Raw genomic sequence first — 14496 nt, 5'->3', positions numbered from 1 at the left:
AACTATCGGGTTGTAGTCTACACTCACTAATGCGTCCTAACGACTCTGTTAGACACATTAATGCATATCCTAGTTCCCTACAACCAACGCTCTAATACCACATATGACGAACCGCCAAAATCGCCATTGACGGCACCGTCAACTTAGGTCCCGTTACGTGGTCATAGTCCCTAAATGACACGCTTTGACCGAAATTATGTCGCATTCATTTGAAACGCATAGGACTTGCAAGGTTTTAAGTTTACTAAACGGATTCGAAAACAAGTTTAAGTTTACAAAAGTTATAAAGTATAAGTGAAATAATTTGCGACATAATATAAGTTGAAAATCACGGATGCTATCAATAGCGTATGCACGTATACTTGACCCCAAGTAAGTAATCAAAGTGTGCGAAAGCATGTATCAAGTAGCCAATCAAGAACCTGGGAAACATATAGAAAACTGTCAACGAAAAACGTTGGTGAAATCATAGGTGTATTTGTAAATGTTGTTTTTGAACCACAAGATTTAGTATAAGTTGATTATCCAAATCGTTTGAATTCCAAAGTTGTTGTTTGTATCATGAGCACCCAATTATCAAGGCTTAACTGAATGGTACCTCTGAATCATAGTGTTAGAACCTACACTATACCCGAAAATACGTTTCATCCGCTAACGGTAGCAAACCGTCTGAATGAGGGTTCGTCAAACCCGTATGGCCACACAACATAAGTTCTCGCTTAAACCCTGCAAGTGTAACTAATGATAATTGAACTTGAGGATTTTTGTTTTAACTCGTACGTGGAATGTTTGTTTTCGTACGTGTGTTCAAAGTATAAAAGTATAAACTGTATATGTTTCTCATCCCATGATTTAAAGAGAAAAAGTTGTTGAAAAGGTAAGACTATGATCTCACGGTAGTTGCATGCCAAAGTACTTCATTTTAAACGTTGTGCAACGAAAGTTGTTTAGTCTTGGCCTAAATAAGTAAGTTATATCAATACCGGGTAAGACACAAGGTCGATCGAAATGTGTTCAATTAGTCCTATGGCTCGTTATGACTCGATTATATAGCATGTGAGTCACGTTGTCAAGTTTCATGTAAGAATCAAGTATAAAAGAAGATTAGAACGATTGCATAAGCTTTTGGTTAAGTTTGACTAAAAGTCAAACTTGGTCAAAGTTAACGGGTTTGGGTAGGGTATCCGACAATTTTTTTTCAATTAGTAGTCATATATAAACATGTTGGTCAAGTTTCATGTTAATCGGAGTTGCGAGTAAGCGACGGTGAAACTGTGAAATCACAAAGTAATTTGGACAGCCATTTTCTCACTTCCAGACCACTGCTCCACGATCGCTATGGTTTGTGTGTGGGGAGCTACGCGATCGCGGAGGCCATGGTTTCCAGTGTTGTGTTGAATTTTCCCAAGTGCACGATCCAAAACTCTTTCAACCACAACTTATAAATCGTAAACACTTAGAACGTATACTATACATCGTTGGAAAGGTATTTTAACGAGGAATACAACTAAACACATATCATCAATCAAATCCATTATTAACAACAACGAAATCCTCGTCAAATGATCATTATTTAATGTTTCAAGCTCATAAATGCAAATGGTGATTCAGGAACTTAACCCACACATATAATACGTCATTTCGTAGGTAATTACATATACAATACAACTAAACACTCGCCAATAACATCTCATAGCATTTAATGCATCAAAAGTTCATTTTAAAAGCTATCAAACCCCAATCAAGAATCATGAATTTAACATTTATGTTAATGAAGTTTTTCCAAGTCAACCTACATACCGAAACGAAGCTAATGATGCTAGTAATGCTTTTAAAACATAAGGTTTAACATCTAACAACATTTCATCAACCAAAATCCAAGATTTAGCTAGTCACTTTTCAAGTTCAAGCTAGTTACACCAAAATAACAAGATCGAGCAAACAAATCACATATTCATGTTAGACTTGAGCCATAGACACTAATTAACACACTTTTAAGTCAAAAACACTAAGAACATGAAATTTAGAGTTTTTAGAAAGTTACCCAAAAGAAATGAAATTAGTATCAAGTTGTAAAGGAAGATGTAAGGATTCCAAATATGCAATTTGTTTTTATGTTAGCTTGCTAGATCGGATTTAGATTATGATTCTTTGATGTTGAGGTTTGAGAGAAAAGTTGGAAGTAATCAAGAAAGAAAGAAGAAATGGGAGGTGAAGAATGAGTGGTGGGAGATGGGTGACTAGTCAACACTAGTTACATCTTTGGTCCATTGGCAAAGTTAGCCCCTCGAGTTTGTAGTCGGGTGCGGGAATTAACCAAACGAATTATTTTAAATACGCTAGGGTAAACGAGCGATGTTATAATTAAATAATGAAAATATTGAAAACGCTAAACAACGGAAGATACGAATTTAGATAACGAAAGATATTATCTAAAAAAAGACGGGCGTTAAAATAAAATAACGGAAAAATGTGGGTTATTACATGTTGAGAATGATTTGCAGAAATTTTTGGTAGTTGATACTACAGGTTTTGTTCCCGTGGATGGGAGTGATGATTTTGATTTAGAGGCCGAGTTTGAGAAATTGTTGAAAGTGAATACTGTGGATGATGAATGTAAGGAAGATGATCCCAAAGAAGATGAACTAATTGAAGAGATCGGGGTGAAGGATAAGTTCCGAATTAAAACTTCTTTGGAAGAATCGCACGTGCTTGAACTTAAGGAACTCCCGGAACATTTGGAGTATGCCTATCTTCAAGGTACATCGCAATTACCGGTAATTATCTCTTCTACTCTTTCTGGTAATCAAAGGGGTCAGTTAATTAATCTGTTAAGGGCTCACAAAAGGGCAATAGCTTGGAAAATGACCGACATACCGGGCATCAACCCCTCCTTTTGCACTCATAAAATCCTCTTAGAGGACGAGTACAAACCCGTTGTCCAAAGGAAAAGGAGGTTAAACCCGAATATGAAAGACGTTGTGAAAAAGGAGGTAGTCAAGTTACTTAACGCCAAGTTAATTTACCCAATCTCTGACAGCCCATGGGTGAGCCCCATCCAAGTCGTGCCAAAAAAGGGGGAACAACCATTGTGCTTAATGAAAAGAACGAACTTGTTCCTATGCGTACGGTTATGGAATGGAGAGTTTGTATAGACTATCGTCGTTTGAATGACGCTACTAGGAAGGATCACTTCCCGCTACCTTTTATCGATCAAATGCTTGAACGATTGGCGGGTAAGGAGTTCTACTACTTCCTAGATGGATTATCCGAGTATTTCCAAATTCCCATCGACCCCCTGGACCAGGACAAGACTACATTCACTTGTCCATTCGGTACTTTCGCTTATCGTCGCATGCCTTTCGAGTTATGCAATGCACCTGGAACTTTCCAAAGGTGCATGATTGCAATCTTCCATGACATGATCGAGGAGTGTATGGAAGTCTTTATGGACGACTTCTCCGTCTTTGGAGATTCCTTTGATTCATGTCTTTCCAATCTTGAACGTATGCTAATTCGATGCGACAAAGCCAATTTAGTATTGAATTAGGAGAAATGCCACTTCATGGTGAAGGAAGGCATAGTTCTTGGCCATAAAATATCTCGTGCGAGATTGAGGTAGACCAAGCCAAAATCGTGGTCATATCTAAACTACCGGAACCGACGAGTGTTAAGGCCATTCGTAGCTTTCTTGGTCATGCGGGGTTTTATCGGCGATTCATAAAAGACTTTTCTAAAATCGCTCACCCCATGACTAGACTCCTTGAGAAGGACGTTCCGTTTGATTTTAACGACGATTACAAGAACGCCTTCTCCATTCTGAAAACCAAGCTCACAAAGCTCCTATAATTGTATCACCTGATTTCAGTTTACCTTTTGAGCTAATGTGTGACGCTAGCAATTATGCGTTGGGAACAGTATTAGGACAACACCACGATAATCATTTTCGTCCAATTTACTACGCGAGTAGGACACTAACGGGAGCTTAGATTAATTTTACCACAACTTAGAAAGAGCTCTTCGCGATTGTCTTCGCGTTTGATAAATTCCGACCTTATTTGGTGCTGTCTAAGACCATTGTCTATACCGACCACTCGGCCCTTAAGTATCTCTTAGCTAAGTAAGATGCTAAGCAATGTCTCATTCGTTGGGTTATTCTCCTACAAGAATTCAACATTGAGATTCGCGATAAAAATGGGGCCAAGAACCTCGCTGTTGACCATCTTTCGCGACTTGAGAATCCTAATTTGGAAAAGGTCACTGAGTTGGATGTTAAAGACACGTTTCCTGATGAGTTTTTGATGCGGGTCGACAATGACCCGGAAGTTCCTTGGTTTGCAGATTTCGCAAATTATTTAGCCTCGGGTGTTCTTCAAAAGGGGTTTTCTTATCAGCAAAAGAAGAAATTCTTTGCGGATTTGAAATATTACTTTTGGGATCACCCTCATCTTTTTCGAGTTTGTGCGGATCAAGTGATTCGCCGGTGTTTATATGGTAAAGAAGCTCAACAAATTCTTGAGCATTGTCATCATGTCCCACCGGTGCTCACTATGGACCTAGTCACACCGCTAAGAAAGTCATTGACTCGGGCTTTTATTGGCCCTCGATCTTTAAGGATGCTCATGCGTTTGTTCGCACTTGTGATGCATGCCAAAGAACGGGCACCATCACCAAATGGGATGTGATGCCACAAACCGGCATCCAAGTGTGTGAAGTTTTCGATGTGTGGGGATTGATTTTATGGGTCCCTTCCCAAGTTCCCACAAGTGCAAATATATCTTAGTAGATGTCGATTATGTGTCTATATGGGCGGAGGCCAAAGCTCTACCCACGAAAGATGCACGAGTTGCAGTGAACTTCTTAAAGAATCTCTTCTCGCGCTTTGGAATTCCAAAGGTGCTCATTTCCGATCGTGGCACTCGCTTTGCTAACAACCTTCTCGAAAAGGTGTTAAAGAAGTATGGTGTTACTCATAGATTCTCCACCGCTTATCACCCACAAATGAGCGGGAAGTGGAGAATACTAATCGTACTTTGAAGCGTATCCTTGAAAAAACGGTTAATGATAATCCGAAGATATGGCAACGCAAATTAGATGACGCATTGTGGGCCTTCCAAACCGTGTTCAAAATGTCCATCGGGACCACACCGTTTCGACTTGTTTATGGAAAAGCGTGCCATCTTCTGATAGAGGTAGAACATCGAGCGTATTGGGCGTTGAAGAATTGTAATATGGACTTAGAGAAGGCGGGTGAAAGTATGATGTTGCAATTAATGAGTTGGATGAGTTGAGGTTAGATGCATATGAGAGTTCGGTCTCATATAAAGAGAAATCGAAACGTTGGCATGATGCCCGTTTAAGAGATAAGAAAGAGTTTGCCCGAGGGATAAGGTTCTTGTATTCAATTCGCATTTTAAATTTTCCCTCAGGAAGTTGAAGTCCCGTTGGACGGGACCTTATGAGGTGAAGAAAGCATTCCCGACGGGTTATGTTGAGTTAATCGGGAATGGGAACACGTTTAAGGTGAATGGTCATCGTTTAAACTCTGTTATGATGGAGTTGAGGCTAACGAGTATGATGACATCACTTTGTACCCGAAAAGCTAAGTAGTGCGGGTACGAGTCGCGTGATAGACTCATTAATAAATTTTCACATTTGTAAATTATGTTCATTTAGGATTGCATGTTTATTTATTTTTATTTTATTTTCTTATATGTTGAATGCATGTTAAAACTATTAAACCCATAAAAATTATAAAATCTGAAGAAAAAAAAAATAAAGAAAAACTGGGAACTCATCGCGGCCGCAATAGTCCCTATCGCGACCATGATAAATGGACAGAAGTTGAAGTTCTAGCTACATGCTTAATCACGACCGGGATTCACATGATCGCGATCGCGATTCAGGCTTTAGAAAAAACTGGTTTCAGATATAAACACATCGCGACCGGGATTAACCCCATCGCGACCGCGATGCGGTCCCCAACCCAAATTTCTTTTTCTCTTAAATAGTTTCCGGTTTTCAAATAACACACACATATACACAAAGGCCGACTAATTGAACTTGCATCCACAACCCTAATTCGATTATTACTTCTAATTAACAACAAATCCATCTTCAATCATGCCTCCTAAGACTAAGGTGATGATTTAAACACCCTTTTTACATGTAATCTCTTCTAATTTTGAATCTTAATTGGGTGTTCATGTGGGTTTTGTTAAAATTAGGTGTGGAGGTGTTAATTGGTTTGATTGAGGTCGATTTTGTTGTTTATTATGATTCTCTTACCTGCTTTTTACTAGATTCACATGCTTATTGAACTTAGATTGCAAGTTTTGATTCTAGGGTTCTTTAGTATGTGAAATTTAGAGGTTTTTGATGTTGATGCTTACTTGCCATGATTTAGGTGTTATTGATGTTGTTTAATGAGTTTGTTACTTGTTAATTGCCATGAATCATTGATTTGCTCGATTTTTAAATTTAGGGTTCATGTCAATTTGGGTATTTTGGGTTAGTTGACTGAGTTTGACTCAGTTTGACTTTTGGATTATGTTTGATTGTGAGAATGTAATATGCCTATCTTTATGTGTTATTAATTTATATTGTTATGGTTATAATTGCATGCAAGCTTTTATTGGCATTGTGGAAGTATGATATAATGTGTTCATGAGATAGTGAAGTTTTGATGAATGACTTTTATGAATAGGGAGGATACTTGTCAAACATGAAAATGAATGTGGAAGTTGAACTTGTGATTTTGTTTTCGACTAACGCTAACATGTTTCTTTCATATTTGGTTTTTGTGTATGTTGGCTATTTTGTAGGGAACCAAACGACCAAGCACTTCACAGTCTGTTCCTAAGGCACCAATTCATCTGCGTGCTCATAAGTTTCCTAAGGATTTGCATCCTTACTTATGTTGGGATCCTACTCATGAAAATTATATAGAGTGGATGGATGTGTTAACAAAGATTGAGGGTCAAAAGTACCTTGCTACCAGTTATCCTGGTTGGGAGCCTCTTGAGGAAGTTGGTTTAGCCGAAGAGGTTCGAGATATGTGGGTTCAGAAATATTATAGCTACTCTCATGGCAGACATGGTTTTAATGACTGGTAGGAATTCTTTCATCTGGACCGCCCAATATATAAAGTTTGGTGCTTGGAATTTTTCTCGACCGCAAAGTTTATCCACACCGTAAGGAATAGCAACGATACATTTTTCAATTGGATAGTCAGATGTGTTCTATGACTATCATGGACATGGCAAATGCTCTTACAATATATGCGGACGAAGCGGTGGATGATGATCTTTTCAAGAGTTATTTGGATACGGGGAAGTTCTTGACCAATTCATTTGAACATGAGGAAGCTTGGTATAATTTGACTCATAAGCGGGATTACAAAGCTAGTAGCAGTTCCTACACACTCATCAAAGATAACCACCTTCGCATTATTCAATGGTTTATTTCTAATACCATTAATCAGAGATGGCAGAATACAGAGAAAGTTAGCATCACTGATTTATTCTATCTCAGTAGCATACGCGGGGAGGTTAATGTCAACATTCCTTACGGGGTTGCTAAGTCTCTATGTAGACAGGGTCATAATCTTAATCCCAACAGCCCGTTGAGTGGTGGGGCATACGTTACCTTAATTTCCGAGTTTCTGAATCTTTCTCTCTCGCCCCCGAATGTTTGGAGAATTCAAGCTGCGAAAATTGAGAACGAGAAAACATGAGAAATAGGTGCTCAGTTTTATGAAGGGTGTAAGGTGTTAGTGCGTTCAAGGAAGAAGGTTTGTAACTATACAGGTACACATGCTGAATCTGAAGTGGATTTGACTGATATGGAGGAGGAAGAGGAAGTGCTTCCGGATGCTGATGTGGAGATGACTGGAGGAGGAAGTTCTAGTGGTGCTGGGTTGACTTGCGATTTTATTACAAATCAGTTTAGTGGGATGAGACTTCATACTGATGGGCAGTTTTAGGGTATGAGGAGTTATATCGATGATCGTAGCTGGGCAGATCGGGCCTATTATGATGAGCAGAACAGGTTGCTTCGTCAATATGTTGACCATGGTAATCAGACTTGGTATAATCAAGCGGGTATTCGGGCAAATTTTGCAATGGACTCAACATTCTTTTGATCTTTACCAGCAGGACCCACAGAACTACATTCAACCGGTTGGTCCTAGTTGGACCGACTGGGTGGGTCCAGGGATGTCTCGGCCTTCCTATGATAATGATTCAGCTTTTGATCAGGATCTGGCCGCCCACCAGCTAGCTATGCAGCAACAGTACCAGTAGTCCCAACAACAGAATCAGGATCAGCTGAACCCCGGGCCCAGTGATGGGTCCTTCTTGGGGTTGTTTTGAGCAGCTTTTTAGGATAATGGCGAGTGTGTGTGGTTTCTTGTTTTAGACTTTTTCCTTTATATGGTTGTACTTTGGATTATTGTATTTGATATTCTTAAAACTATGTACTTAGATGATTTAATGGGGCATTTCGGTACCGCTGTGGTACCACCCCATCCTTTGCATGCGTGGTTTCTATGGTATTTACAGGTTAAGATGATACGCATGCTGTTACTTTTCAAAGACTGGCATTAAGTTTAGCGACTTATATTGCATTTGATGATTTTTGTGTGATTTATGTTCGAGTGGATGTCGATGTTCTTATGCTGGCAGTAAGTTCAGCGCCATTGTGCACCGTCTCTCCATGATCTTCGGATCTAAAAATTCGGGTTTCTTTTTCTTTTTCCCTTTTCACTATTGTCCTCTCGAATTTATCTTTGATTATCCGATTTCATGTAAATGAGTGCATTTCATGATCTTAAGTGTGGGGGGGGAGATACATCCTCGCGGACATTTGTCTCCAATTTAAAAATTTTATGAACTTTTTGAACAGTTTTTGTTAAAAATAAGGAAGTAAAGTCTTCCAGGTTTCAAAAAACCCACAATTGTAGGATGATTCAATTCCATCCATAAAGGAAGTTAAGTCTTCTGAATGATGTTTCACTTGGTGTAGGAGATTTCCTAATCTACATCATTTCATACTGACATTGGTTAATCCATCATTTCATGAAGTGTCACACCGATGTATCGTATTGTGGGAAGAGGATCCTTGAGCTTCACAGTGTGCTATCTTCTTTAGGAAGAGCAATGACTTCGTGCTAGTGTTGCTAGACAACACACGCCATGGCCAAAAGCCATGGTACCCTTTTCAAATACAGAATTGTAGTATCTGCTTCCTATATTCTCTCAAAACTAGCATAAAAGCTAGATGCGTGGGAAGTGGGGTCCAAGGACCTTAAATAAAACAAGTGTTTAAAACACTTCTGGGAGAATCGAGTCCTCCCATGTCATTTTTTGGAAGTAAAGTCTTCCAAGTTAAGTTGAGTTTCAAAAGACCATTGCTTGAAAGTAAAGTCTTTCATGTGTCGTGCAATAGACCCCCCGTATAATTTACACCCAAGGTAAGTTGTCTTCCCATCGCCTTCGAACTGGGAGGTAGTTCATCCTAGATGATATACTGGGTTGGCAATTACCCGTGCGGTTGTCCCAAAACCGGGATGGCTTAGAAATCACATAGCTTTTAAACCTAAAATTTCAGGAAAATTAGTTTTGTGTAAAAACTTAACTTATTTTCCTGTTCTTAAAATATAAAAATGGTTTTCTAAAGGTCTTGTTTTCCGTAAGGCCAAATTTTTCTTGGTTCCACACGTGGTGTTCTTGATTGGGGGTATTGAAGCTTTTGGGTAATCACAAGTTCGATTTTGGAAGATATTTTGGTTGAAGGCTTGAACCTTGTGCTTGTTATGTTGAAGACTATACGATATGGATTTATTGCTTTTGAAGATGATATCAGTATGTCTTGATTCTATAATTTTTGAAGACTTGTTCGAGTATGTTTATCTCTACATTAGTTGATATTATTTGAAGATAGACTTGCTTGAGGACAAGCAAGGTTCAAGTGTGGGGGATTTGATATCGCTCCAATTATACATATATTATATGGCGATATCGGGTCTTTATTGTTATTTATTTGCGAAGACTTGAAGACTTTTGCGGGTATTTGAGAGAAAAAGTTGCCTTTAGCTTGAGAGGCCTGTGGTTTAATGTTTTGGTTGGTTCCGGCAAAGTTTTAGCTTCATATAAGCTCAAAGCAAAATTAAACGTGAAAAAATGAAGTATTATTGAATATGAGGGCAATCGCGGTCGCGATTGATGTGTTGTGGCCGTGATTCAGAGATAGAACCTGGAGGAATCGAAAATAGACCGAACACGGTCGCGATCGTGCAGTTCCGGTCCCGATTCAAGAAGATGATCGCGGTCGCGATCCATTGATCCCGGCCGGGATCCTGTGGCGGTTTGCTGATTTTGCTGCCTATTATAAATATTCGGGTTTTTATCCTCATTAGGGTTAATGCAGTTTTTGAGCTACGAATTTTTGAGGGTTTTGGTGTGAAGACCCGTCCTAATCCATCCGGACGAAGTCCATATCGATTATAAACGATTCACAACAGTTGATTACATCGCGAGGTACTTGACCTCTATATGATACATTTTACAAACATTGCATTCGTTTTTGAAAAGACAAACTTTCATTACATCGAAAGTTGACAGGCATGCATACCATTTCATAATATATCCAACTATAATTGACTTGATAATAATCTTGATGAACTCGACGACTCGAATGCAACGTCTTTTGAAATATGCCATGAATGACTCCAAGTAATATCTATAAAATGAGCAAATACACAGCGGAAGATTTCTTTCGTACATGAGAATAAACATGCTTTAAAGTGTCAACCAAAAGGTTGGCGAGTTCATTAGTTTAACTTAAACAATCGTTTCCATCATTTTAATAGACCACAAGATTTCAGATTTCCATTTCACATAAACATACGTCCCATGCATAGAGACAAAAATATCATTCATATGGATTAAACACCTGGTAACCGACATTAACAATATGCATATATAAGAATATCCCCATCATTCCGGGATTCTCCTTCGGACATGATATAAATTTCGAAGTACTAAAACATCCGGTACTTTGGATGGGGCTTGTTGGGCCTGATAGATCTATCTTTAGGATTCGCGTCAATTAGGGTGTCTGTTCCCTAATTCTTAGATTACCAGACTTAATAAAAAGGGGCATATTCGACTTCGATAATCCAACCATAGAATGTAGTTTCACGTACTTGTGTCAATTTCGTAAAACAGTTATAAAAGTTGCGCATGTATTCTCAGCCCAAAAATATAAAGGGTAAAAAGACAAATGAAACTCACGATACTGTATTTTGTAGTAAAAATACATATGACGTCATTGAACAATGCAGGGTTGGCCTCGGATTCACGAACCTATATCAATTGTGTATATATTAATACGTATAATGTAAGTTACAAAATTTCATTTATTAATATGTATTATTTATATATTATAGTTTTATAGAATTTATTCTAACCTTTATTTTAAAACGTATACTTATATTATATTTTAAGTTATATTTTATATATATATATATATATCTATTTTATGTATATATATCTATAATGATTTACGTTTATATAAATAGTGACATTAATATATTTATATACATATATTTGTGGTTAGTATTGTATTTATGAAATTTTATTAGTTTGTTATGTGAATTATTAATACAATCATAGTATATACCATAAGTATATATATAGTGTACAAAAGATTTATTTGTTAAAATAATAATTTAGATAATAATGATTTACTAATAATAATAATAATTTTATTAATAATGATAATACTAATAGCAAAAAAAAATGAAAATGATAACTGTTAATGATACTAATAATAATAACTCTAAAATAATATTAATACTAATACCATACTTATGTTAATAATAAGGGTTCTAATATTTATAAAATGATAAATGATAATCATAATAATACTAATAAATATTAATGATGATACTGATAAATATGATATTATTAATTGTAAATGTACTGATGATACTATTATTTATAAACCGGTACAAATTCTAATATTGATGATAATAATATATTTTTATTTCCTTCATAATAATAATAATGATAATCATAATCATAATCCTAATGATGATAAAATACTAAAATGATAAGTTTATTACTAATAATAATATTATTAATACCTATCATAATAATAATAGTAATGTCTATAATACTTTCAAATATGATAACAAGTATGATACTAATAATAACAATAACAATCAAAACAATCACAATAATAATAATAATACTAATAATAATTAATATATAATAACAATAATAAAATTAGAAAAGAAAACTACCTCACATGAAAAGAGTTTCAAAAAAAAAAAAAAAAAACTACCGTCCTCTGGACTCGATCTCGTGACCACATGCTCACACGCAAACACTCTCGACCATCCCACCAATTCTGATTCTCTGTACTAATATCGAATTTAAATTTTATATATAAACTATTTTTCTTCTATTCCTCTTCTTCTCCACAAATCTCATGGATTCAACAAAACATCAATAACCAAAAAAAAAAAAAAATTCGGGGTTCCCTTTAAAGCTTCAAAACATTACAGAAAAAAAAATAATTTGGGTTCTAAAATAAAAAAAAAAAATACTAAAGGCCTACTGCAGCGTCGGTTCTTAGAACAAAACAAAAAAAATTGATTTCGTAATAGATAACATTATAGATAATGTTTATAACACGAAATAGTTTTCTAAACATGTATAAAAACTACTGGAATCATCAATTTGATCAGAAACATATACACGAACGCGAATTTGTCTCAAGAACAATTGTTGACTTTTTTTAAACTAAACTTTGACTTCAAAATTCAAGATCGATATAAAGATTTGAGAGTTGAGATTTTGCAGATAGATTCAAAGAAAGATTTCTAACCTTTCTGCATTTTTAGATTTTGAAACTTTATTCGAAATTGAATTAAGAGAAAAAAAAATTGGAGCGTGCAGAGAAGAAGAAAAAAAAAATATCGTTGTGCTCTTTAATCCCATTGGATTTCCTTTTTATTTGATTTGCAATTATACATAATCATGTTGTAATAATAGAGATCGGTTGATAAAAAATGGAGAAAATGTCAACACAGGTTCACGAGTTGGGAGCAGGAAAGAAACAAAAAAAATAATAATAATAATAGAGATAAAGGATACAGAGGTCACGCGTATAATATAGATCCCTACTGTTTTTTTTTTAATTAATAATAATAATATATAATAACAATACTATTAATATCTAATAATATTAATAAAATTAATAATAATGATAAATATAATATTAAAGATAATAATAATTGTAAAAATGATAATAATAATAATAATAATAATAATAATAATACCATACTAATTATGATAATATTAATATTTTATCGATAATAATAATATTAGTAATAATAATCTAATTTATACATCCAATTTCATCTTTATATGATATAAAGTGATATTATGAATACAAATATTGATATTTGACGATACAAATAACATTACTACAACAACTATATTTGTATTTAAATTTAATTTATTAATATCATCTATTATTATGTAATATTTAATAATTATGTAATATGTATTGTAACATATACTGAATATTATATATTTATGCATTTTAATATAAATATATTATAATATTTATTTACATACTAATTATATTATACTTATGTATGTAATTATGAAAAATATAAATGTTTTATATATGTAAGTATTATATATATTTATTAAAATAGTACATTATTTCATCATAGATATATTATAAATTTCTACATATACATAATATAATAATTATGTATAAAATCATATATATATATAGTTATATTTATGTATATATGTATACTACCATATATATAAAATCATGTTTTAAATGTTGAGTAGATGATTAATTATGTATATTAAACAATTAACTACAAAGTATAACATTGTACATTTAATATTTTGATAACGTTGGTAAAATATGTTTGAATCATTTATATACAATATACTATATATATTCAAAATGAAAATCTTTAGTTATTAAATGTTATCTTTTATAATAACAAAATTACTTAATAGTTCATTAATACTAATATAATTAGTTTTATATATAATTATTTATATTTACATTCTTAGTTACAATTAAAGGTTCGTGAATCGTCGGAAATAGTTAAAGGTCAAATGTTATCATGAAATAGTTCAAACATAATGAGACTCGGTTTAATAGACTTTGCTTATCGAGTCGAATCATATAAGATTATGTTTAAATTTGGTCGGAAATTCCCGGGTCATCACAGTACCTACCCGTTAAAGAAATTTCGTCCCGAAATTTGAGTGAGGTCGTCATAGCTAACAATAAATATGTTTTCCTGACGAATATGAGTTGACAACTTGAGTTTTATCATCATTGAGTAATATGGATAAAAATAATTCGATTATTCGAAGAGTGCGAATGAAGCTATTCACAAAAGGATGAAATGAGAAACAAAGATTTGTTTTTAACTTTTGACGTAGTCAGGTT

The 14496-nt window shown here is 34.9% G+C and overlaps 1 protein-coding gene across 1 annotated transcript; it reads left to right on the top strand.

Annotated features, from left to right (window-relative positions):
- The first annotated feature begins 2154 nt into the window (after positions 1–2154).
- LOC139860085 (uncharacterized) lies at positions 2155–4685 on the top strand. The gene is made up of 4 exons (XM_071848857.1): positions 2155–2211; positions 2505–2993; positions 3041–3506; positions 4168–4685. Exons 1-4 carry the CDS (start codon positions 2155–2157, stop codon positions 4683–4685), a joined length of 1530 nt encoding a protein of 509 aa, XP_071704958.1.
- The last annotated feature ends 9811 nt before the right edge of the window (positions 4686–14496 follow it).

The sequence above is a fragment of the Rutidosis leptorrhynchoides genome, chromosome 7 (assembly GCF_046630445.1).
Source record: "Rutidosis leptorrhynchoides isolate AG116_Rl617_1_P2 chromosome 7, CSIRO_AGI_Rlap_v1, whole genome shotgun sequence".
NCBI classification, from domain to species: domain Eukaryota; kingdom Viridiplantae; phylum Streptophyta; class Magnoliopsida; order Asterales; family Asteraceae; genus Rutidosis; species Rutidosis leptorrhynchoides.
The sequence above is the reverse complement of the archived record's forward strand: the minus strand, read 5'-3'. Positions and strand labels throughout refer to the sequence as shown.

Coding starts and splice junctions, on each gene's coding strand:
- LOC139860085 (XM_071848857.1), top strand. CDS start 2,155: ATGTTGAGGTTTGAGAGAAAAGTTGGAAGTAATCAAGAAAGAAAGAAG. Junction 2,212..2,504: donor AAAGAAAGAAGAAATGGGAG/GTGAAGAATGAG, acceptor AATGATTTGCAG/AAATTTTTGGTAGTTGATAC. Junction 2,994..3,040: donor AAGACGTTGTGAAAAAGGAG/GTAGTCAAGTTA, acceptor AATCTCTGACAG/CCCATGGGTGAGCCCCATCC.